The sequence below is a fragment of the Eschrichtius robustus genome, chromosome 10 (assembly GCF_028021215.1).
Source record: "Eschrichtius robustus isolate mEscRob2 chromosome 10, mEscRob2.pri, whole genome shotgun sequence".
NCBI lineage: Eukaryota > Metazoa > Chordata > Mammalia > Artiodactyla > Eschrichtiidae > Eschrichtius > Eschrichtius robustus.
This window is the reverse complement of record NC_090833.1, coordinates 19,602,791-19,625,119: the sequence shown is the minus strand read 5'-3', so window position 1 is coordinate 19,625,119 and position 22,329 is coordinate 19,602,791. Positions and strand designations below refer to the sequence as shown.

At 47.2% G+C, this 22,329-nt stretch overlaps 1 protein-coding gene across 7 annotated transcripts in view; it reads left to right on the top strand.

Moving 5' to 3' along the window:
• Positions 1-19,935, top strand: part of TMEM268 (transmembrane protein 268) — a 32,092-nt gene extending 12,157 nt beyond the window's left edge. For 4 of the 7 annotated variants that reach the window (XM_068553452.1, XM_068553454.1, XM_068553451.1 and 1 more), the window contains exons 3-9: positions 3,538-3,647; positions 6,443-6,550; positions 7,607-7,756; positions 12,086-12,196; positions 13,012-13,092; positions 14,332-14,517; positions 17,279-19,935. In XM_068553452.1, coding sequence (XP_068409553.1) covers positions 3,538-3,647; positions 6,443-6,550; positions 7,607-7,756; positions 12,086-12,196; positions 13,012-13,092; positions 14,332-14,517; positions 17,279-17,458 — 926 coding nt within the window. In that variant the 3' untranslated portion in view covers positions 17,459-19,935. Of the gene's footprint in view, positions 1-3,537; positions 3,648-6,442; positions 6,551-7,606; positions 7,757-12,085; positions 12,197-12,792; positions 12,933-13,011; positions 13,093-14,331; positions 14,518-17,278 lie in introns of those variants that run through there. The other 3 variants (XM_068553449.1, XM_068553453.1, XM_068553450.1) reach the window with 3 other exon arrangements.
• Positions 19,936-22,329: the final 2,394 nt, after the last annotated feature.

Below are 22,329 nucleotides of genomic sequence, written 5' to 3'. Positions count from 1 at the left end.
GAACAGATGAGCGAGATTATTGCCAAGAATCCAGGAACTCATGGTTTGAAAGGGAAACAGAGACACTATGAAAAGTCCTCGCATTGCTCAGGCAAACACTGTCCTCAAAGTGCAAAGAGCCAGGCTAGGGGAGCGGTTCACAACCTCCACGCCTGGGGTCCAGCTCAGCGTGGGTTTTCTGCTCTGTGCTGTGCAGTGGTGGGCTAGTCTGAGGCTCCGCACAGCACGACTGCCTGCATTTTTTATGCTACCCTTTCTCTTCACTTCTTCTCTTCTTACTTTCATTTCCCCTGGTACCACCAGGCAAGCTGGTTCTCCTTTCAGAGGTTCAGTTCCCTTTTCCATTGTAATGGTTTTCCACCTTCTAGGAGTCTTGGAGGATTAAATGGAATCACGACCGTGAGCCTAAGCCCGTGGATGGGCTCAGTCCCTGGAAGCTATTCTTATCATATTTTATTGTTCTGTTTTATTTTGGTCTTGATCTTCTTTTTGTCTGTTTTCCCTCATTTGCTTATTTTTAAATCTAATTTTATAATTTTATCTTTTCATATTTTATTTTATGAAGCCACCTTAAATCCTTTCTGGAACAAGGTGTGGGAAGGTAAAAACCAACACAGCTAAACTGGTGTGCCTTTATGGCGACTTAGGAGCTTTGACAAGCTGGCTTTTAAATTATGACAACAGTAGCAGCCAGTCATTCAGTACCCATTTTGCACCAAGCGCTTAATTTTCATCATCTTAATTATTTGCAAAATCCTCTGTGGTGGATATAATCATCCTCTAAGGGGATGGCCAGGGATTAAATTGTTTCTTCAGGGTGCTCTGTTAGTGAGAGGCTGAGTTACCATTTGAACCCCAAACCATCTGGCTTGTGCTTTCCCCACCTCATTTATACATGAAGCATTTATTTAGTGCCTACTGTACACCTGGCACTGAACCCAGCTCAGGGGATTCAGTGATGTGCAAAACCAATGTGGGAGTATAGAGTCTGATGGAGACAATGGACTTTAATCAAGTAATTGCATACACATGTGCTCATCTTTGATAAGCATAAAGGAGAAGAGCATGTAGTTATGGGCAGGTTTATCAGACAGATTTGATCTGCTACGAGTTTAGAATGTCAGGGAAGACTCCCTGGGCAAGGGATTAATGAGCTGGAACACAAATGGTGACTTGGATATAACGGAGTGAGGCTAGGTGGATGTGCCCTAGGGAGAGAGCCGGAAGAGCACGTGCAAAGGCCCTGGGGTGGGAGAGAACACTACATGTCCAAGGAGCAAAGGAGGCTGGGGTGGCAAGACAGAATGAGGCTGAGCCTTCAAGGTGAGTTTGGCAGGAGGCTAGTTCTTCGAAGGGCCGGGGGAGCTTGGTAAGGAGGTTGGTTTTTGCCAGAGGACTGGGAAGCTATTGAAAGTTTTACTCAGAGAATTTGTATTATCTGATTTGTGCTCTGGCTGCTGTGTGAATGCATTGTAAGAGGAAGAGCAGGTTGGAGAATCCAGTTAGGAGACTACGGCAGGTACAGGGAGAGGTGAAGGGAGCCTGGCCTAGGGTTCTGATGAAGATACCAAGGGGTGCACGAAGCTGGGAGAGATTTTGTTGGCCCAGGTGGCAGGGCCCAGGGATGGACAGGGTGAGGGGTTAGAGGAGCGTTTGGTGGGCCAGGGATTCCCAGGAAGGCAGAGCTAGTCACTTTGCTATAAGACTCAGGGATTGCCCCGAGCTGGGCCCTGAGCCAGCAGGTAACATGTTCATGGTTTAATCCCTTCAGTCCTGCCTCCTCTTCTGAGCAACAGCTACAGAAAACGTGCTGACATATTCAGCTCCCAGCCCTGCGTGGCTGAACGCTGGGACCCTGGAATCTCAGGGCTGGACTGCCCCGCAGCAGCTGCCCTGGCTGCGCACTGGTGGCTCCCTGGGCCTCGTACGTGACGGAAGGAGATCTCGGTCCTTTTGTTCAGAGTTTCTCTACTCAGAAGGGAAGTCGGTTTGGCTTCTTTCTGCTGCCCTTCCTCCCTGGTCCTGAGGGGATTTCACTGTAGCTGGCCTCCCCCGGGTCTCCTGGTCTGGCTTCATTGCAGCCCTGCAGGGCAGGAGTTTTGATAGCCGTTGTGACAAGCCTGAGATTATGTGTGTTTCTGAGGTATGACTTCACTCAGTATATGCTTTCAAAATGTTGAGCGAGTGCAGAGACACTGGGGAGGGCTTGCGCGTAAGTCAGCGGATTAGTTTTCTGTGACTGTTGTAACAGGTGCCACTAACAGTGGCTTAGCAAATGCAGTTATTCTCTTACAGTTCTGTAGGTTAGAGGTCTGACACTGGCCAGACTGTCGGCTCACAGTCTGACAGCCCTGGTCAGCAAGGCTGCATTCCTTTAGGAAGCTCCAGCGGAGAATCTGTTTCCTTTTCTTTTCCAGCATCTAAAGGCCACCCACAGTCCTTGGCTTCTGAAGGCTTAAGCCATTTTTTTTAAAAATTTTATATTTATTTATTTACTTGGCTGCGTCGGGTTTTAGTTGCGGCGAGCGGGCGGCACACGGGCTTCTCTCTAGTCGTGGCGCGCGGGCTGTAGAGCACGCGGGCTTAGTTGCCCCGTGGCATGTGGGATCTTAGCTCCCCGACCAGGGATCGAACACGCGTCCCCTGCATTGGAAGGCGGATTCTTAACTATTGGACAACCAGGGAAGTCCCCATCCGCCATTTTAAAGCCAGTAATGTTCCATCTCTCTGTACCTTTCTTCCGTAGTCACATCCCTCCTGGCTCTTCTGCTGCCTCCCTCTTCCACTTCTTTTTTTTTTGCTGCGCTGCGTGGCATGCGGGATCTTAGTTCCCTAACCAGGGATCGAACCTGTGCCCTCAGCAGTGAAAGCATGGAGTCCTAACCACTGGACTGCCAGGGAATTCCCTCTCTTCCACTTTTGAGGATCCTTGTGATTACAGTGGGCCCACCCAGATAATCTAGGATAATCTCCCTATTTCAGGCCAGCTGATTAATACCATTAAGTTCACCTGCAACCCCCATTCTCCTTTGCCATGTAAGATAACGTATTCACAGGTTCTGGGGGTTAGGGCAGGGACATCCTTGGGGGTTCACTGTTGTACCTACCACATTGTTACCTCTTACTTAGACTCCGAGCGCACTAGGGATGTAAGTTGTTTGGTTGCGCTTCCTTTGCCATCCTCGAATAAATGTCTGCTGGATCACCTCCTCAGTGCAATTAGTTGTTCAATCTCTGTTTAAATATCCCTTGTGAGGGGGAGCCCACTACCTCCCAGACTGTGTGTGGACAGCTCACATTCTTGGGCAGTTCTTCCTTTTATGGTCTCAAGTAATGTCCTAATAGCCTCCGGCCTCAGTTCTGTCTCCTGGGAGCTTTCTAGTCAAGTCCAGTCCTTCTCCCGTAGGGGTTTGAGGATGGCAAGTCCCTCCTCGCCATGAGAATGTTCTCAAGGCCAGAGGAGGTGATGCCATCAAGGTCTGGGCTCACCCGAAGTCCTTATCGCTCAGCCAGATGAAGCTTGTGGTCTGCTTTCAGAGCTCCACAATGGCCAGGTTCTCACAGTTCTCCGGATTGACAATACCTGTGCACCCATCTCCTTCGATCTGGGAGCCGCCGAAGAACAACTGCAGACCTGGGGCATTCAGGTGAGTGCTGACTTTATTGAGTCCTTAGTACTTTTTCTTCCGTCCATCCATCCATCCACCTACCTGTCTGTCCATCTATCTATTCTATCATCCAATTATTCACAACATTTTTATTAAACACCTACCCTGTGCTCAACATGGTAGGGGATATAAGGAAGATGTCCTCTCCTTCCAATTAATTCACTTAACAGATGTGTGTTTTGGGGTGTCCACCCTGTGCTGGCCACTTAGGCGGTCACTAAGTACTACAGAGGTGACTAGGTCCCCGTGCCTGGCGTCACACTGCTCACAGAGCCCAGTGGGCGAGATAGACATGCGTCGGGTAAAGCAGAACAGTGTGGTATAAACGCTGCAGTAGAGGGATGCACAAGGCATTGAAGACATTCACAGGAGAAAATGATAAACTCAGCTCGGGGAGCAGTGGTTATGAAAGTGTCCGCCTTAAAACTAAAGCAGCCAGTTATTATACTGGCAAAATGGGTTTATTCGGTAATAGCAGAAAGTTGCAATTCGGGACAAGCATGCTGTAGTAAAAACTGGGCAAGTCTGGAGAAACAAAGGAAAGGACCGTTCTTTTATAGAGGTAAAAGAGAAGTTGGGAGGGGCTCTTATAAACAAAGAGGCCAGTGGGGGAAACTGGGGGTTCGAAGTGTAGTGGCTTTTCATTGGCTGAGTTGTGACAGCCTGTCATTGGCTGGGCTATTGCCAGGCGAGGAGAAAATCTTCCTTCCTCTTGCTGAGGTAGTAAAAGGCAGAAACCGACCTTCTTCCTGTTGGAGATGCAAGGTGATTCTCTTCCTGTTTGGAGTCTGCAGATGACAACGAGTGGTAGGGCATGAGAGCACCTCCTTCTGGCCTTCCCAACTCCGGGATAAATGAGGTTTCCTTTATTCATTCTCACAAAAGCTTTGCAGAGGAGCAGATCCTTGATCTGGGCTCTTGAAGGAACAAAAGGAGTTTGCTGGGTGGACAGGAGGAAGGGCATTTTAGGAGAAGGAACTGGTTCTGCAAAGGGAAGGGTGCATGAATTCGTTAGATAATAATGCAGTACCTTCAAGCATAGTGATTCGAGGCATAGGCTTCACGGCGGTTCACAGATCTGGATGCAGATCCAGCTCAGCTGCTTACTGCCTGGGTGACGTTAGGCAGGTGACTTAACCTCTCTGAGCCACAGTCTCATCATCTGTAAAACGAGGGCAATATTAATACCTATTACACAGGGTTTTTGTGTGGATTAGGAGAAGTAGTGCTCGAGGAACACTTGCACTGGCCCTGGCACGTAGTAAATGTTCAATAAATTGTGGTATTGCTATTAAGTTCTGGTTCTTGCTCTTCTCAGATCCTCCAGCATGATTAGGCCTTCGTCTTCACTGCCCAGGGAGGATTATTTATGGATGAGGAAGCTACATGGCTAATTTTACCCTGAAGACTTGAGAGTTTACTCCTTTAAAACAGAATTGCATTATGGTTTAAAACAACATTTTATCACCATTAAAGGGAAACTTTCCAAGTTGACAGTACTAGCCCCACATCAGCACATGAGCTAGTTTTACTTCCCACGCTTCCTTTCAGCCTTTGTACAAAAGAACATTTTTCTTAAACAGTTGTCTTCAGATTGGGCTTTCTTAACTGATGAACAGTTTACATGTTGTTCTACCATGTTCCTAAATATCATCTCTAATGATTAAATTCTGTGTTCTTAAGCAATCCATTCTCACAGGACCTTTGCTCTATGACATTTTTTGTTTGGGCAGGAAGATGTGAATTTTCAGTGTCTTGGACTGTATTAATAGTTATTGATGGTACAGTTTGAGAATAACACTTGTGTATTAAGTGTTCACTATGGAACCAGCACCGGGCTTGTGTACACATACACTTAGACACACGTATCTATCTAAGTAAGAGAACAGCGGCCCCCAAAGATGTCCAGATAATATGTATATACATACTATACGTATATTTATTGTAAATATTGTATATGTATTATCTTATTTAATATGCCTATCACCTCTACAAGGTGTACTTTGATTATCCTCATTTTATTTTATTTATTTATTTTTAAAAATGTGTTTGTTTATTTATTTAAGGCTGCATTGGGTTTTCGTTGCTGTGCCCGGGCTTTCTCTAGTTGCGGCGAGCGGGGACTCCTCTTCGTTGCGGTGCGGGAGCTTCTCATTGTGGTGGCTTCTTTTTGTTGCGGAGCACGGGCTCTAGAGCGCAGACTCAGTAGTTGTGACGCACGGGCTTAGCTGCTCCGCGGCATGTGGGATCCTCCCGGACCCGGGCGCGAACATGTGTCCCCTGCACTGGCAGGTGGACTCCCAACCACTGCGCCACCAGGGGAGTCCCAATCCTCATTTTAAAGAGGAGGAAACTGAGGAGAAGTGGGGTTACTTGCTCCAGGTCACACAGCACATGAGGGGCAGGGCCAAGGTTTGGAGACCCAGGGCTGGCTGACTCCACGGCCTGCACCTTAACCATTAGGCTATCCTGGGTCTGCTGTGAGGTGCTGAGCCTTGGGCGACAGGGATCCCTCTCCTGGATGTCCTCCTGCGTCTCGAGCTGTCCCACCTCCCCAGTGGTGCCTGTCGTCCTCTGAGCCGGAAGCTGCACCCTGTGACTGCCATGCAGTGCTCCATGCTCGTCATTCTGCCTTTGGGGGCAGCCAGGAATGCACCTCATCCCCCTTCCACAGGATAGCCGCGTGAACTGGCCACAACACGCTTGCTGGTGGCAAGGAGTGGGGCGTGGCTCTCCGTGGCTGACGGGTCTCTTTCCCTTGGGTGGCCAAGCAGGTCCCGGCTGAGCAGTACAGGAGCCTGGCTGAGAGTGCCCTCTTGGAGCCCCAAGTGAGAAGATACATCATCTACAACTCGAGGCCTATGCGGCTGGCCTTCGCTGTGGTAGGAGCGAGGGAGGCCCCTGAGGCGCCGCTGCATTCGGCGTAGTGCCCTGGGGCCTGTTGGCGTGGGTAACGGGTTTGGGGGCTGGTGGCTGGGCTGCCTGGGAGAGAGCAGTGCACCTGGACCTGGGTTTGGTATAAGAGGAGATTCATGGGGGAGAGTTGTAACCAGCTCCCCATGTAGAGGATGGGGGGCAGGGTTTATTAAGGGCAGAGCTGGGGGATTGGGAATCTGCAGACCCACCACTGAGGCTCTGGACTCAGTGTCTGGCTTTGTCAAGACTTTCCTCCTCTCTGGGACTTGGTTTCCCCGTCTGTCCAACAGATTGGTCTGTTTCAGCTCTAATCATATATGTGTGTGTGTATACATATAAACATATGTATACACCTGTATATATACATAAACACACACAGGCATACAGAATATGGCACAGCCAGTGTTGGAACCCAGGCACTCTGGTTTCCGCATCTGTGCTCTTAACCACTGTGACCTGCCGCTCCTCTGTATGTATAAATGGTCAAAAAGCACTCTTGACTCCCATGTTCTGCTTCTAGGAGGGGAAGGGATGGCAACTGGCAGTTACTGATTTCCTAAGAAGTGCTAGGCTGTTACATAGGTTATCTTATTAACCCTTATAACAACACTGTGACGTAGGTATTATTATCCCCATTTTACGGATGAGGAAACTGAGGCCCAGAGAGTTGTTACAACTTGTCCAAGGCCACCTAGCTGTTGAAGGATCAACGTGGGCTTCTGATTCAAATCTATCTCACTCCCAAGCCCCCTGCCCTTTTCTGTTTTATTTGAATTCAGAGTAAGCAAGGATTTGGAGTAGCTATTCTAACCCCTTGCCTCTCCCTTTGCTTTTGAACAAGGAACAAGGGCCCATTCTCACAGACCACCCCAATCTCCCTCCCCCATCAGTCTCTGACTGGCCCTGTGAGCTCTCGCATCCATGGAGGGTGTCAGAAGTGGCCAGAGGGTGTCCCTTGGAACGGAGCTGCTTCGTTTGAGGACTGGTGTTCCTGACCGTGCCCTTTCTCTGGCTTCTCGCAGGTGTTCTATGTGGTGGTGTGGGCCAACATCTACTCCACCAGCCAGATGTTCGCCCTGGGGAACCACTGGGTGGGTGTGCTGCTCGTGACCCTGGCTGCCATGAGCCTGACCCTGACTCTTGTGCTCATTTTCGAGAGACACCAGAGGAAGGTAAGACATCTGGGGACTCCAGCCACGCTCCCTCCAGAAAGGCTGTGTGGACAGGAGAATCCCAAGTCAGATTTTTCTTTTACCTGCTTCAAAGAATTTCCCCAACCATGAAAATTCACCCTGGCCCACGTGCCCAGTGACTAAAAGAAATCAAATCACACGTGTGATTAAAGCCTTTCTGTTTTTCTCTCTAATCCCTGTGGGTTGTTTTTCTGGAAGCAGGCTGTGTTTTGAGAGAGCCTGGGAGCGGGGAGGACGGCACTTTGAGGCGACTGAGCCCTTCCGTGCACCTCCTCTGCCTGGGTTCTCGCCACAGCCCTGTGAGCGAGGGTATTTCCTGGACCTACCTCACAGCACAAGGTACCTGGGGAGAGGTGGATGGACTCTACCTGGTGCGTGGTTGACAGTTGTGTCTCATTTAACCCCAGTAACGACCTCTGAGGCAGAGAGTGGGTGGGTGATCAGGGAGTTTAGGTAACTTGTCCCAATCCCACTCTGAGTGGCAGAGTGGAGGTTCAAAGCCTGAACCCTCTGGTTCGTGATCTCATTCACAAAGGAGATTGATACCTTCTGGCTTAATGTATGGTTTGCTAATTGTCTTCTGCTTCTTCAACATCTGTCTTTTGTTACTGTTGAGCACTTCATATGTGGTAGGTCATCTACTAAATGCTTTACATGCATTAACTCATTAAACCCCCCAGTAAACCTCTGGGTAGAGGCTTTTATGTTCATTTTGCAGGTGAGGAACCCGAGGCTCCGAAAGGCCCAAGAAGTAGTCCAAGGTCATGCTGCTAATCAATGACAGAGCTGGAATTCAAGGCCAGGACGCTCAGATTCCAAGCCATATTCTCAGTCAATACCCAACTGTATTGGTGTTCTGTGGCTGTAACAGATAACCATAAATGTAGTGGCTTAAAACAACAGAAATGTATTGTGTTACAGTTCTGTAGTTTAAAAGTTTGACAGGGCTGGGCTGCCTCCTTTCTGGAGCCTCTAGGGGGGGAATCTGTTTCCTTGTCTTTTCCAGCTCCTGGAGGCCACCTGCGTTCCTTGGCTCATGGCCCCTTCCTCCATCTTCAAAGCCAGCAGTGGTGGGTTGAGTCCTTCTCGCATTCTTGACTCTGAGTCTTCTGTCTCCTTCTTCTACTTTCAAGGCCCCCTGTGATTACATTGGGCTGTCTAGATAATCTGGGACAATCTTCCTGTTTTAAGGGTAACTAATTAGCAACATTAATTCCATCTACACCCTTAATTTTTCAGTGCCAAGTAACATAAATTCACAGGTTCTGGGAAGTAGGATTTACACATCCTTGGGGGACCCTTATTCTGGCAACCACCCCTCCACTGTCTTTCCAGCTGCTTCAGAAGCTCCCCCAGCACCTGGCACAGAGCTGGACTTTGAGATCTTTAGCAAACACTCCACTCTTGCGTCACTCAGGAGGAGAGGGCGGGATGTTGGGAAATGTGGTCAGGGTTTGGGGGTATGAATTCCATTTAGTGCCTGTGCTCACAGGGACAAATAGGAACGTCACGGCTTAATCATTCTGAAAGGATCTTTGTCGGGCTTTGCGATGAGGCTGACAGAATAATGCTGCCCTTGGGCTCTTCTGAAGCTCTCATGGCCCCTGTGTTTGGCCTATATAAAAAAATCAATGGAGCTGGCTGCTTCTGCAGCAAGAACCTTCTCTTGGGGAGGGGGAAGAAGCAAAGTGCACTGCTTTATCAGGAGCAAGCAAAATATCTGGCACCTGGCAGGTGCTTCAGGGAGGCAGTTCAGGGAATGGCTACTGTGGCTCTCTGCCTCCTTCCTCCCTTTCTTCCTTATTCAGCTGGCATTTATGAAGCCTCCACAAGTGCCAGGGGATGTGCTAGGCACAGGGCACAGAGACAAACAAGACCCTGGATCTTTACGCGTAGGTGCAGTGTGGAGTCCCCAGGTACATAATAGCCCTTCTGTCATCACTGTTTGTTGATCCCCTCCAGGATCCTTTACTTTCTCATATGACCGTCGTTTAATGAGCACTTATGTGTTCTGTGTTTGGGGCCTGATATCCATGCCCAGCAACAACCTCACAAGGAGGCAGGGTACCTCTGCCATTTGTCAGCCCTGCAACCTGGAGTGATTTATTATTTAACCTCTCAGGGCTAATAATTTTAGCTCCCTCACAGGATTGTTGGGAGAACTAAATGACTTAATACACGCAACGTGCTTATAATCTTACTTGGTGTTACATAAATGCTCACTATGTATCAACTGTTATGATTACTTACTCTTCACTAGTGGGGAAACCAAAGCTCAAGAGGTTAAGTAACTAGTCTGTGGTCACACAGCCTCGCTCAGGTCTTCCTTTGAGCCTCAGCTCAAGGACTTCTTTATCCTCGGATCCCTCATCTCTCAGGACCATGCAGATCCCCCTTCCTGACCATTGTCACTCTTACTGTTTGTGTCCTACCAGCATCACATAGCATCCTTGAGAGCCTCAGCATTTGTACACACTGCCTTGTTTTCCCCTTGTTTGGGTCATTATTAGACTTTTTCAAGATCAGAAGGCTTATGAAGGCAGGCAAGACTCTTTTATCCCCTATAGAGTAAAACACATCACTAGGGTATGTTGAAAATTCCTAAAAATATTCGTTTGTGGCCAACATGGTACAGTGGAAAACATGGTGTCTTCCGTTCAGTATCGTCATCATAAAGGTATTACTAGGTGACATATATCGAGTGTTCATTCTTCCAGGTGTCCTACGTGAATTAACTCATTTCATCCTTATTCTAACCCTTATTATTAGGGGGTGTTATCTCCAATTTGGGCGTGAGGATGTGGAGGCAGAGAGATGGTGACTTATTTGCCCAGGGTTATATAGGTAGTTAAGAGATGGAGTCAGGGCCTGAAATCTTGGTGATAGGGGTTTCTGAAAGGGTGAACACCCTTGCTAAAGTTCTAGGCAAAACAAAATATAATCATCCCTTGATTTTCATAATACAGGCAGACCTTGGAGATACTGTGGGTTTGGTTCCAGACCACCGCTATAAAGCGGATATCACAATAAAGAAAGTCACACGAATTTTTTGGCCTTCCAGTGCATATAAAAGTTATGTTTACACTATACTGTAGTCTATTAAGTGTGTAAAAGCACTATGTCTAAAAAAAGCAATGCAGATACCTTAGTTAAAAAATAACGCTGGTGGAAAAATGGCGTCGATAGACTTGCTCGACTCAGGATTGTCACAAACATTCAATTTGTAAAAAAAAAAAAAAAAATACAGTATCTGTAAAGCGTAATAAAGTGAAACGCAGTAAATGAGGTGTGCCTTTAGTGGCATTCCTGGAAAATTCAATGTATTTTAAAACCTATTCACAAAACACTTTAGGTTTATATGTAAAATGGAATTAGGTTGGCCAGTCAGAGAATTATGAATAGATTTTTTTCACATGTGCTCATGCCCAGTGGGACATTTGGGGTTCAGGTAGGCTGGGGGACAGTCCTTCCACGTGCAAGATTCTCTGTCATGGGACGTGGCCTACAGTGGAAGGCATGTGTTTAGCATCCCTGGTCCTCGTCCCTAAATGCCAGCATTGCCTGTCCCATGCCTGTGACAACCGTAAGGGCCTTCTCACACATTCAAAAGCTCCCTACGGGGTCCTTCCTGTTTTGGGGACCATTGTCTTTGATTGGGTTGCCTTCTAATTGCATCTGAAAGTCCTTGTAGGGTCTTTTAGAGCTTTGGGTCCTGTCACCCTTCCTGTCCTCTCCTCCCCGGTCTGCTTAGCACCTACTTTGTCATCCATGGCGTCATTTGGTTCTGGTGGGAAAAGAAGGAGATGGATTCCCAGAACGCCCCCTCGGAGGGCCAGTCACTGGGTTAGGTAGTATGGAAAGTAGGTGCTTTATTTCCACAATCGATGCTCAAAGCTCTCCAGCCCCCTCCTCCCGCAGATATGTGTGGCCCCCGACTGTCCCAGGCACCGGGTTAAGTGCGTCACACACACAATCTCAGTTCAATCTCACCATGTTCCTAAGGGCCGGAGACACTTTTTATCCTTCTTCAACAACTGAAGAAAGCAAGACTCAGAAGGGACACATTTGTCCAGGGCCACACCGCCGGGAAGTAGCAGAGCTGGGCTTCACTCGAGGCTCTCTGACACTGTTGAATTTATTGTCCCAACAATGCCACAGTCTGTCTTATAGGGGAGACAATGGATGTGTCTTGGAGACCAGGATTGACCTGTGGTGTCTCGGGGAGGGACAGTGTGTGGTTATTGCCCAGGCCCAAGAGCTCCCCGGAGGCATGGAGGTTGGGCCACGGGGCTGGCGTTTGTCTTACAGGCCAATGCCAACACGGACCTAAGGCTGGCGGCTGCCAACGGAGCCCTCCTGAGACACCGGGTGCTGTTGGGGGTGACAGACACGGTGGAAGGCTGCCAGAGTGTGATTCAGGTACTGTGTCTCGGAGTGACCTCTCCAGTGGACCCACTTTGGGGCTGGGCTTTCCCAGTCTGCGCAGTGCCCCCCGGAGTCTGCTAACGGAGATGGCGTCGGCAGCCCTTCCTTCCTCTCCGCTCCAGTGTTTCTTTCTGGAGACTCCTCTCTGGGTGGTAACCAGCAGCCTAGAACCTCCACGAGGCGGGGCTGGAAGGGAAGCTCGGAGACCATCCAAGCCACATTCCTCATTCAACATTTATCCAGCAAAGAGATGGGGCCTCCTCTATTTCGAGCCCTCAGTACCCAGATGAGGTCCCTGGGGAGGCAGGTCAGACCCTGAGGGCCTTGTCCTCCTGGCGTAGCTGTTTTCTTGGCCCCAAGGCGATGGGGAGATCTGATGTGACTAGAAGGAGGTCACACAGTGGGTCTGGGACACAGCTGGGCTGCTTGAGGCCCAGGGCGCCTGATCCTGGCTGGGCTCTGCCTGGGAGGATTGATAAATCTCCTCAGCACCGTGTTCGCATTCTTAGCTGGTGAGGAGCCCGGGGTGTGGGTACAGGTGGGCCCCCAGCGGGCACAGGGTTTGACATTTTCCAAATCTGCACACGAAGCCACTTGTCTACCAGCCATCCAAAGGAGACCCCGTCGTGCGGGGGGACTCTGGGAGAGAGCAGAATGGCATGCTCACGCCGGAGACCGGGATGAATCTGGTCATCCCCAGAAGGGCGGGCCTCCAGCGAGGAGGCAGGAGGTGAGGCCGGTCTCAGAGATGGAGAGTTCAAGGTCTGGTGGGCTTTGGCCTCAGCGGTCATGGCTGCTTCTCTCCCCAGCTCTGGTTTGTCTACTTCGACCTGGAGGCCTGTGTGCAGTTTTTGTCCGACCATGTTCGAGAAATGAAGATGAGCCAAGAGGTGAGATACCTTAAGTGAAAAACAAATCAAAAAAATAAACCAGGAGGCTAAATTGTATAGATTGCATTACCTCAGTGTTGGAACAAGTGTCTAAGGAAAAGTTACTTGGAAGGAAGAATACCTCTGTAGAATCATGGTTGTTTTTGCCTAGGGAATTATGGCTGTTTTTCTCTTCCTTTTTAAAGAATTTTTTTTTTTAAGAATTATTTACTTATTTATATTTAATTTTTGGCTGCATTGGGTCTTTGTTGCGGCGAGCGGGGGCTACTCTTCGTTACGGTGTGTGGGCTTCTCATTGCAGTGGCTTCTCTTGTTGCGGAGCACGGGCTCTAGGCGCGTGGACTTCAGTAGTTGTGGCACGTGGGCTCAGTAGTTGTGGCTTGCGGGCTCTAGCGTGCAGGCTTAGTAGCTGTGGGGCACGGGCTTAGTTGCTCTGCGGCATGTGGGATCTTCCTGGACCAGGGCTCGAACCCGTGTCCCCTGCATTGGCAGGCGGATTCTTAACCACTGCGCCACCGGGGAAGTCCTCTTTTCCTTTTTAACTAGTCACATTTTCCACGTTTTCTACAGTGAATATAAATTTTAGCTATAATAATAATAAATAACAGTGAGAATATATTTCATTTATAACAACAACAATAATAAAGATTCTGGCAGAGGAAAATACGGTATATTTAGATGACTTTCACTTGTTTGAAATCCTGAATGTTTTGAGAAAGAACGGGGAGAGTTCGCTCCACTTCCACAAAGGAGGAAACTGAGGCTCTGAGAAGCCGCATAGCTGGCTGGTGATGCCAGGTTTGGAGCCCAGCTCGCCTGTCCTCGAGCCCTGTGCTTCTTCCCTGGGATCCATTTTCAGGGCCCCGCAAGTGCTATAGTTGGCTTTGAAGTCAGGATTGTGGCTTAGCCCTGATCCGGACCCATTGGTTCCTGTGTGGCTTTGGGCAATTCCTTTGAGCTCCAGTTTGTTCATCTGCAACATATGGGTAAAGATTCCCACGTCCCAGGCTGCTTTGAGGAGCAGATGAGAGCATGGAAGGAAAAGTGCTTCTGACCATACTTTTGCAGGAATTATCTGATCTCTCCAGTGTGGCTCAGCTCCAGAGCCTCCTGAGGTCAGCATCTGAGTCTGTAGACGGTCTATCCATCCTCTGTGGGTCTGCGGCTCAGGGAACCACCTGGCGTCCTACATCCACCTAACTTAGGACACCGCCGAGCCCCTCTCTGTTTCCTTTGCAGTCCTTGCTGAGAAGCAGATTGAGCCAGCTGTGTGTTGTCATGGAGACTGGGGTGAGCCCCACGGTGGCCGAGGGGCCGGAGAACCTGCTGGAGGAAGCTCCTCTCCTGCCCAGCAGTCCTCGTCCCACGGAGAGGCCACTCATGCAGACCGAGCTTCGCCAGCTTATTCCTGAGGCTGAGCCAGAGGTAACAGGCACCTGGGCCAGTCAGGCCCCCTCCTCCCCCACCAGGTGTTTGCATAGAGTCCGTGTGGGGCTCTCAAGTTCTAGATTCCTGGGGACATGCCTTTACTGGGTTGGTAGGGACCATACACCTCTTCTAGCCTACTAGTTTTCAATATTCTTTTCCTCACCCCAGCACTTTAAAAGATAGCTTAGAGGAATCATTTTATACTTATTGGGTGCCCCCGCACCCCATTCAAAAAATATCTTGGTATTCTTTTGTGTAGTTGTATTGGATGTGTAGTTGCGTATTGATGGATCATAGCCTACCTAACCATGAATGTGTTGATGAATATTTGGGTCATTTTTAAATCTATCAATCAATCTGTCATCTCTCCATCCATCTCCTTAAATGGCAGTTGGATATTTAAATCTTGTATGCATCTCTGTTGAATTCCATTTCCTCCTGCTCCAGAGTTCTGTTGGGTCCTGCCACCCAAGCTGTCTGTTGGGTATGGTCAAGAGCTGGTAGACCAGAAGTCTGGTAATGTGGTTTGTGGCTTGTGCAACCCTCTTCTCACCATGAGGACAGACCCACTGTCTGGGAGACATGCAGCGAGGGGCGACCTCCGGCAGGGTGTGATACAGGAGAGCACTTGCATTTTCTTTTTAGCCAGTAGATTTGGGGATTAAAGGTCCAAACCGGCCCAGACTTTCCCTTTTGCATGGATGGGGAGTGGGGGGACCTGCAAATAGGACCGTTATGAGAGAAAATGATAAATATATTCATCTCTTCAAAGACCTGAACAGATTGATAAGATCACGTTCTTTCTTGTGCATGCATGTCTGGGTTTATGTGAAATAGCTTATTAACTATGATGGGTCTTTTAAATTATTTTTTCAAATTCATTCAAACCAATAGTAATACAATTTCCTGTCATGAATATCAAGTCTCAGTGTGTGTGCACATGTTTTTAAAGTAGCTGCCCTTATAGAATAGCAAAGGAAAATACAAACAATGCCCAAGTCTCAACCTGGGCCAGACTGTCATATTTCAGGAGGAACCCAGTGTATGCGAAAGGTGGAGAAATAGTTATAATGACCTCTTACATTTTTACAGGTTTTTATCATGCATAAAATTCTTTAGCATATCCTCTGAAGTATAGATTATTTTCCCTTCTTCCTTGATGGGTGAAATAAGCTTCCAAGAGGTCAGCTGACTCACCCAAGGTCGCAGAACAAGGGAGAATGTGGCAAAGTCCAAGGCAGAAACCAGTCCTGTGATTCTCAGGAGGCCAATTTTCTTGTCACAGTTCTTTGCTTCTTATGTTATCAATTTTAGAATAAATGGGCGGGAAGACCAATCTGAGTTAGTAAGTGGTAGGCTGTTTGAACTTTTCAACATTTTTCTAGCACAAAGGATAACTCCAAGGAAACACGGATCCTACAGTGCTAGGTGGAGTTTCTGCTTTTTGAATAATGATAATGGTAGTGATATTGACGGCATTTATTGCGCATTAGGTATTGGGCTTTCTGTCCATTAGTGCCTTTAGTCGTCACTCCAGCTCAACCAGAAAGGTGCTGTGACTTTCTGTCTTTTACTGATGAGGAAGTGGGCTAAGCAAGGTGAGGTGACTTGGCTCAGGGTCCATCCCAGGGTGGCTGAGCTGACATTCCCATTTGGCCCTTTTGATTTGAAAGCCTATGCTTGATCCCTAACTGTACTGACATAAACAGGCTGGGTGTAACCCACACTTTACTTCATTACCTTCAGACTGGACGCAAGTACTGTGAAAGACTTCCATGCCCCACAAAAGAAACTGGAACATCTTTGTTGGAATCCCAACTGCCAGACAGGTGGATGGAACTTTAGAGACCAAATGTGTTAAGAGCATGTATTAAATACAATTAAAAATTTTTTTTTTCCTCTTTTTCACTTTTTAATTTTTTTCACTGCAGTAAAATATACAGACTATAAAATTCACCGCCTTAACTATTTTTAAGTGTACGATGCAGTGGCAGTAAGCGCATTCACATTGTTGTGCAACCATCACTACGGCCTCCTCCAGAACTTTTTCATCTTCCCAAATTGAAACAACATACCCATTAAATACAAATTCTTTTACCTTACCCAGCCCCTGAAAACAACCATTCTACTTTCTGTCTCTATGAATTTATTGCTCTCGGTGCCTCTTATAAGTGGAATCATACCGTATTTGTCTTTTTGTGATAAATCCAGTTTTGATAAGCACTTTTAGTATAGGAGTACTGTCTGAAGCAATTCAGTAGGTACTACTGTGTATGACTTGAAGAATCCTGCCGTCAGAGGGGTATTCCCCCAACCCTGCCTCCATTTACTGGTGATTTTCTTCAAGTGCATTACCTTGACCTCATGTACTTCACAAAATCACAGACACTTGAAACTGGAAAAATGTGTGTGTGTGCGTGTGTGTGTGTGTGTGTGCACAATTGGCTGGTATAGACCAATGGTAATTTCTCTAGTGCTTTGAGGCTCCCTAGCTTTTTTGTGCATATTATTATCACCTATTGGCAGTTAGGTTACCACCTCAGAGATGAGGAAACTGAGGCTGCAGGAGCCCCACAGAGCCTGAGAGCTGGAGTTCCAGACCAGTTCAGGCATCTTGCAGTTGTCTCGGGTGAGGGCCTTGCCGGGTTCTTCCTAGTGAGCATCACTGCTGGTCCAGCGGTGTAAGGACCACTTGGCGTACCCCTCGTGCTTCAGACACTTTCCTGTGGCCCTCACTCTGCTTCCCTACCTCTTCCAGGAAATGGCCCAGCAGCTGCTGGCAGTGTTTGGTGGCTACTACATCCGGCTCCTGGTGACCTCTCAGCTCCCCCAGGCATTGGGCACACGACACACAGACTCTCCAAGGATTCCATGCCCCTGCCAGCTCATAGAAGCCCACATCCTGGGCACAGGGTGCTGCCCATTCCTGGCCAGGTGACCTAGGGACGAAGGTACTCATCTTCTTCCAAGGCTGAAGGTGAGAAGTCAGGGAGGCCTCAGGAGCCCATGGTGGCCGACGGTGAGCCCTAGGCGAGGGGAGCAGCGTCTGGGGGCACTCTGAGGCTGTCCGTCACGTCAGCACTGGGAATACTGTTCTCACTCCAGGACCCTGCGCAAGAATGGCTTGTCGACATCCCACACTGACCCCTGGCCTTTGCAGAAGCCGATGGTCCCACTCTGAGGTGCTTTCTGTGCTGCTGAGAACTGTGGGCGTGGATGAAAGGGCCACCCGCACATCCCTTTCATTGTCGGGAGAGCCCAGGAAATGTGAAGATGACCAGACCGGGCTGAACGTGTGTCCAAAGCTTGGTCTCAGGTGATGCTCCTGTCCCCACCCCCTTCTTGTCAGATGGAGACTCGGGACACTGCTCTTTGTGGCATTGCCTTGGGCCCCTTAGATGATAAGAAGCCTCTTCCCAATCTGAAGTGAAGAAGTAAATTCTCAGAATGTTCTCCGTTTTTAAGTTGTTTTTTCCCTACATTTTCTGAAAAACGATGGCACTTGGGCTTGTATGCTAGCACACAGGCCTTCAGGAGTAGGAAGCAAACAGCCTGTAACTGCTAATGGGAATATTTGGAAGAGACTGATCCTGTCTGATTGGAGGGCGTATTTTGTTCAACGGCATGCTTGCTCGTGGGTATGGTTTCCTACTGCAGACAGAGAATGGCAGTTTGTTCCTTAACACTAACACTCCTGGAGTGAAGCGTAATCTGTCACTTGTGGAATTCCATGAAGAGCTCAGAGGCTGCCAGGTGCTCTGCTTCTGAACAAGTTTGAAGACCCGTCGTTCCCTAGGCCCAAATCCAAAAGCCCTAGCCTGGCATTTAAAGGCTCCCCAGCACCTAAGACCTGGCCTTCATCTGCAATTTTGGCTTCATCGCCCATAAAAATCCTTCATAGGTTGAAACTCTTTTCCTGGACTGACATACCTGTTCCTTTGTATCTGCTGGACTCCTATGCATGCTTTTGTAAAAAAAAATTTTTTTAATTGAGGTATATACAAGGTTCAGGTGTACAACATAGTGATTCACCATTTTTAAATGTTATACTCCACTTATAGTTATTATAAAGTATTGACTGTATTCCCTGTGTTGTACAATATATCTTTGTAGCTTATTTATTTTATACCTGGTAATTTGTACCTCTTATCCCCTCTCCCTATCTTGCCCCTCCCCCTCCTATGCATGCTTTAAAGCTCAGCTTTCCTTACCCCTCCTTCAGGAAGCCTTTCAACATAGCCAGACCTGCCACCCTCTGCCTCCTTTATTTTTTATTTTTATTTTTAAAAAATTACCTCTTAATCCAGTAATCCAAATCATCTCACTTTTTTTTTTTTTTTTTTTTTTTTCCCCATGCCACGTGGCTTGCGGGATCGTAGTTCCCCAACCTTGGATTGAACCCAGGCCACCGCAGTGAAAACACCGAGTCCTAACCACTGGACCGCCAGGGAATTCCTGACTCTGCGGCCTTTAAATTCTTGATGTAGTTGCTGCCTTTACTGATGTTTTATGTTATTGATTCTGTTTTCCTGTGCATATACCTATTCTTCTAGCTAGACTATAAGCTCCTCAAGGACAAAGACTGCACCTTGTACTTTTTGTGCGTGACCTGGACTTGCTAAGGAAAAAAATTCTGTGGACTGAGTGCTTTGTCATCTCTATAGTAGCTTTTGCAAATTGCTGTCTGTACTCAGTTGAATGATGAAGTTGTCACAGACTGGGGTTCTGGTCCTCAACTGCCACTTTTAGTTCTGTAACTTTAGGCTGGTCCTCAGTTTACACATCTGTATAATGGGTAGATTGGATGATTCTTAATGGCCCTTTCAAAGCCAAAGATCTGGGAATGTCCATCTTTTTCTGTTCCATTTTAACCCTTGGCCTTTCTCTCTGTTATGCCTTTATCTACATGCAGAAAGGTTCTATAGACCCACACAAGTGAGGTGTCCCAGACCTGATACCCCTCTGGATGGAACACTGGCCTAGCCAGCAGGAGAGCTGTATTCTCATTTCAGATCTGCTACTTCTTAGCAGTATGACCTTGGTTAGGTTAACCTCTCTGAATGTCAGTTCACTCTATAAATGAATCTGGTGAAGATGAAATGTAATTATGTGGGTGACTTACCATGTAAGAGATGAATCTGACTGTTCACTTACTCTGGGCCAGAGAAGAGAAAGCATGTACATAGACCAGCCCTTGGAAATGGCTCTTTTAGGCATTTCTCTTCAGCCAACAAATGCTGCGGCCCGCTTTGCTCAATGAGAATTATTCATGAAGGCGATCATTGTCTTTCTCACCTGCCACAGCGGAAGTGTGGGCTGTGAATGTGATCAATAGAAGCCCATATTTATCATTCCAACCATAAAGCCCTGGTAAATATAATAACAGAGAATAAAAATGTGTGTGTGTTGACAAAACAGCAGTTTTTCCATTTTACGGCTTCCTTAAAGGAACCTTGATGTGTTGTTTCCTGCCTTTTCCTCTCTTTAGAGTTTCCGGTGGTCTCACCCAGTGGGTGGGGCATTCAGGTGTGCCCATGAGGTACATTTCTTCGCATTTGAGCCTCAGTTTCCTCTTTTAGAAAATGCTGTGATCTCTGTCTTGCCTACTTCACAGGGTTGCTGTGAAGATGAGATTCCACAAAGGAACGTGTGCGCCATTTCAAGGCTCCGTGTTGATGACAGGCATGGAGCTGGTGAAGATGGTGCCATGTCGTGAAGTGGGAGCGGAGGGCTTGGATTCTAGAGTCACATGTATTCAAATCCAAGGTCTGCCACCTAGGAGCCGCGTCCTTCCCATCCTTGGGTCTCAGTCCTCAAGTGTGGAATGGGGATAAGTGTGCCTACCTGGCAGGTGATTGTGAAGATTAAATGATATAAAAAATGTAAAGTGCTTACAACTGTGAGTTGCAAACTTGAGTAAGCGCTCAAGAAATTGTTGCTATTATTATTATTTTTTATCTCTCACTATGTCTTAAATGCTGTAGGTGCCCGACTTACGCTTTTGTGGACGATGTAGTTCATTAACAGTTAATGTTTATTCATTCTGCATCAGACCTCAGTTACTCCAGCACCGTGGGGTATATTTATGTGAATAAAGATTCTAGTCTGATCTCTCTGAACTTCAGTACCGGAAGATAGCCTAGCAGGGAAGTTAAGCACAAGCTGGTTGGTGACTTTGGGCCGGGTGCTTACCCTCTGTGTTCCTCCTCATCTATTAAGGGGGCACGTGATAATAGGGAGATGAATTGAGGTGATGCGTGCAAAGCACAAGGCCTGGTTCATAGTGTGGTCCATAGTAAGGGCTCCATCATCTGATGATGGCTTTTCTTCAGCTGCTGCATACTGTTTTCTACCTGTGTCTATTTGTGTGAGTTTTTACTTAACCTTATTCAAATCTATATCCTTACTGATTTTGGTTGGTTGGTTCTGTCAGCGACCAAGGGAGGAAACTCTCCAGCTAGGATCGTAGATTTTCTGTTTCTCCTTTTACTTTTGACAAAGTTTTTTTTTTTTTTAATTACATAGTTTAAAAAATTGAGATGTAATTAACATACCATAAAGTTCACCATTTTAAAGTATAAAATTCAGTGGTTTTTAGTATAGTCACAAGATTGCACAAACATCACCACTGTTTAATTTTAGAACATTTTCATCACCTCTTCCCCCCACAAAATCCCCCTACCCATTTGTAGTCACCCCGTTACTCCCTCTCCCCAGCCCCTGACAATCACTGGTCTACTTTATCTCTCTGGATTTTCCCATTCTGGACATTTCATAAATGGAATCATGCAGTTTGTGGCCTTTTATGTCTGGCTTTTCCACATAACATAATGTTTTCAAGATGCATCCATATTGTAGCATGTATCAATACTTTATCCCTTTTTAATGGTTGGATAATATTCCATTGCACGGATAGAGCAGATTTTGTCTATCCATTCATCCAGCTGGGTTATTCATCAAATCTACTTTTTGGCTATTATGAATAATGCTGCTATGAACAACTGTGTACAAGTTTTTGTGTGAACGTATATTTTAATTCACTTCTGACAAGTTTTGCTCTGTTATTCCATGCATACAAATTTAGAATTATTAGAACTGCCTGATGGTTTGACCCTTTTATCTTTATGAAATATCCCTCTTTAGTAGATTTTTGCCTTAAAATCTACTTTGTCTGATACATTAGCTTCCGTTTTTGTTTTTTTTTTTTTAATAGATTTTATTTATTTATTTATTTTTGGCTGTGTTGGGTCTTTGTTGCTGCGTGCAGGCTTTCTCTAGTTGCGACTAGCAGGGGCTACTCTTCGTTGTCGTGGGTGGGCTTCTCATTGAGGTGGCTTCTCTTGTTGCGGAGCATGGGCTCTTGGTGCACAGGCTTCAGTAGTTGTGGCTCGTGGGCTCTAGAGTGCAGGCTCAGTAGTTGCGGCGCACAGGCTTAGTTGCTCCACGGCATGTGGGATCTTCCTGGACCAGGGATTGGACCCGTGTCCCCTGCATTGGCAGGTGGATTCTTAACCACTGTGCCACCAGGGAAGCCCCCATTAGCTTTCTTTTGATTGGTGATTACATAGTATATCTGTTCATCCTTTTACCTTCAACTTATCTGCATCCTTATATTTACGGTGCTCTTCTTGTGAACGTATGGGATTAAAAAAATTCAGTCTGTTTTTTAACTGGAGTATTTACTATGCTATGTCTAGTGTGTTTCCTGATATATTAGATAGTTTTGGGCCTAAATGTTCCATCTTACTGTTTACTTTCTATTGGTCCTCCCCTTCTGTGTTCCTTTTTCTGTACTATTTTTGCCTTCTT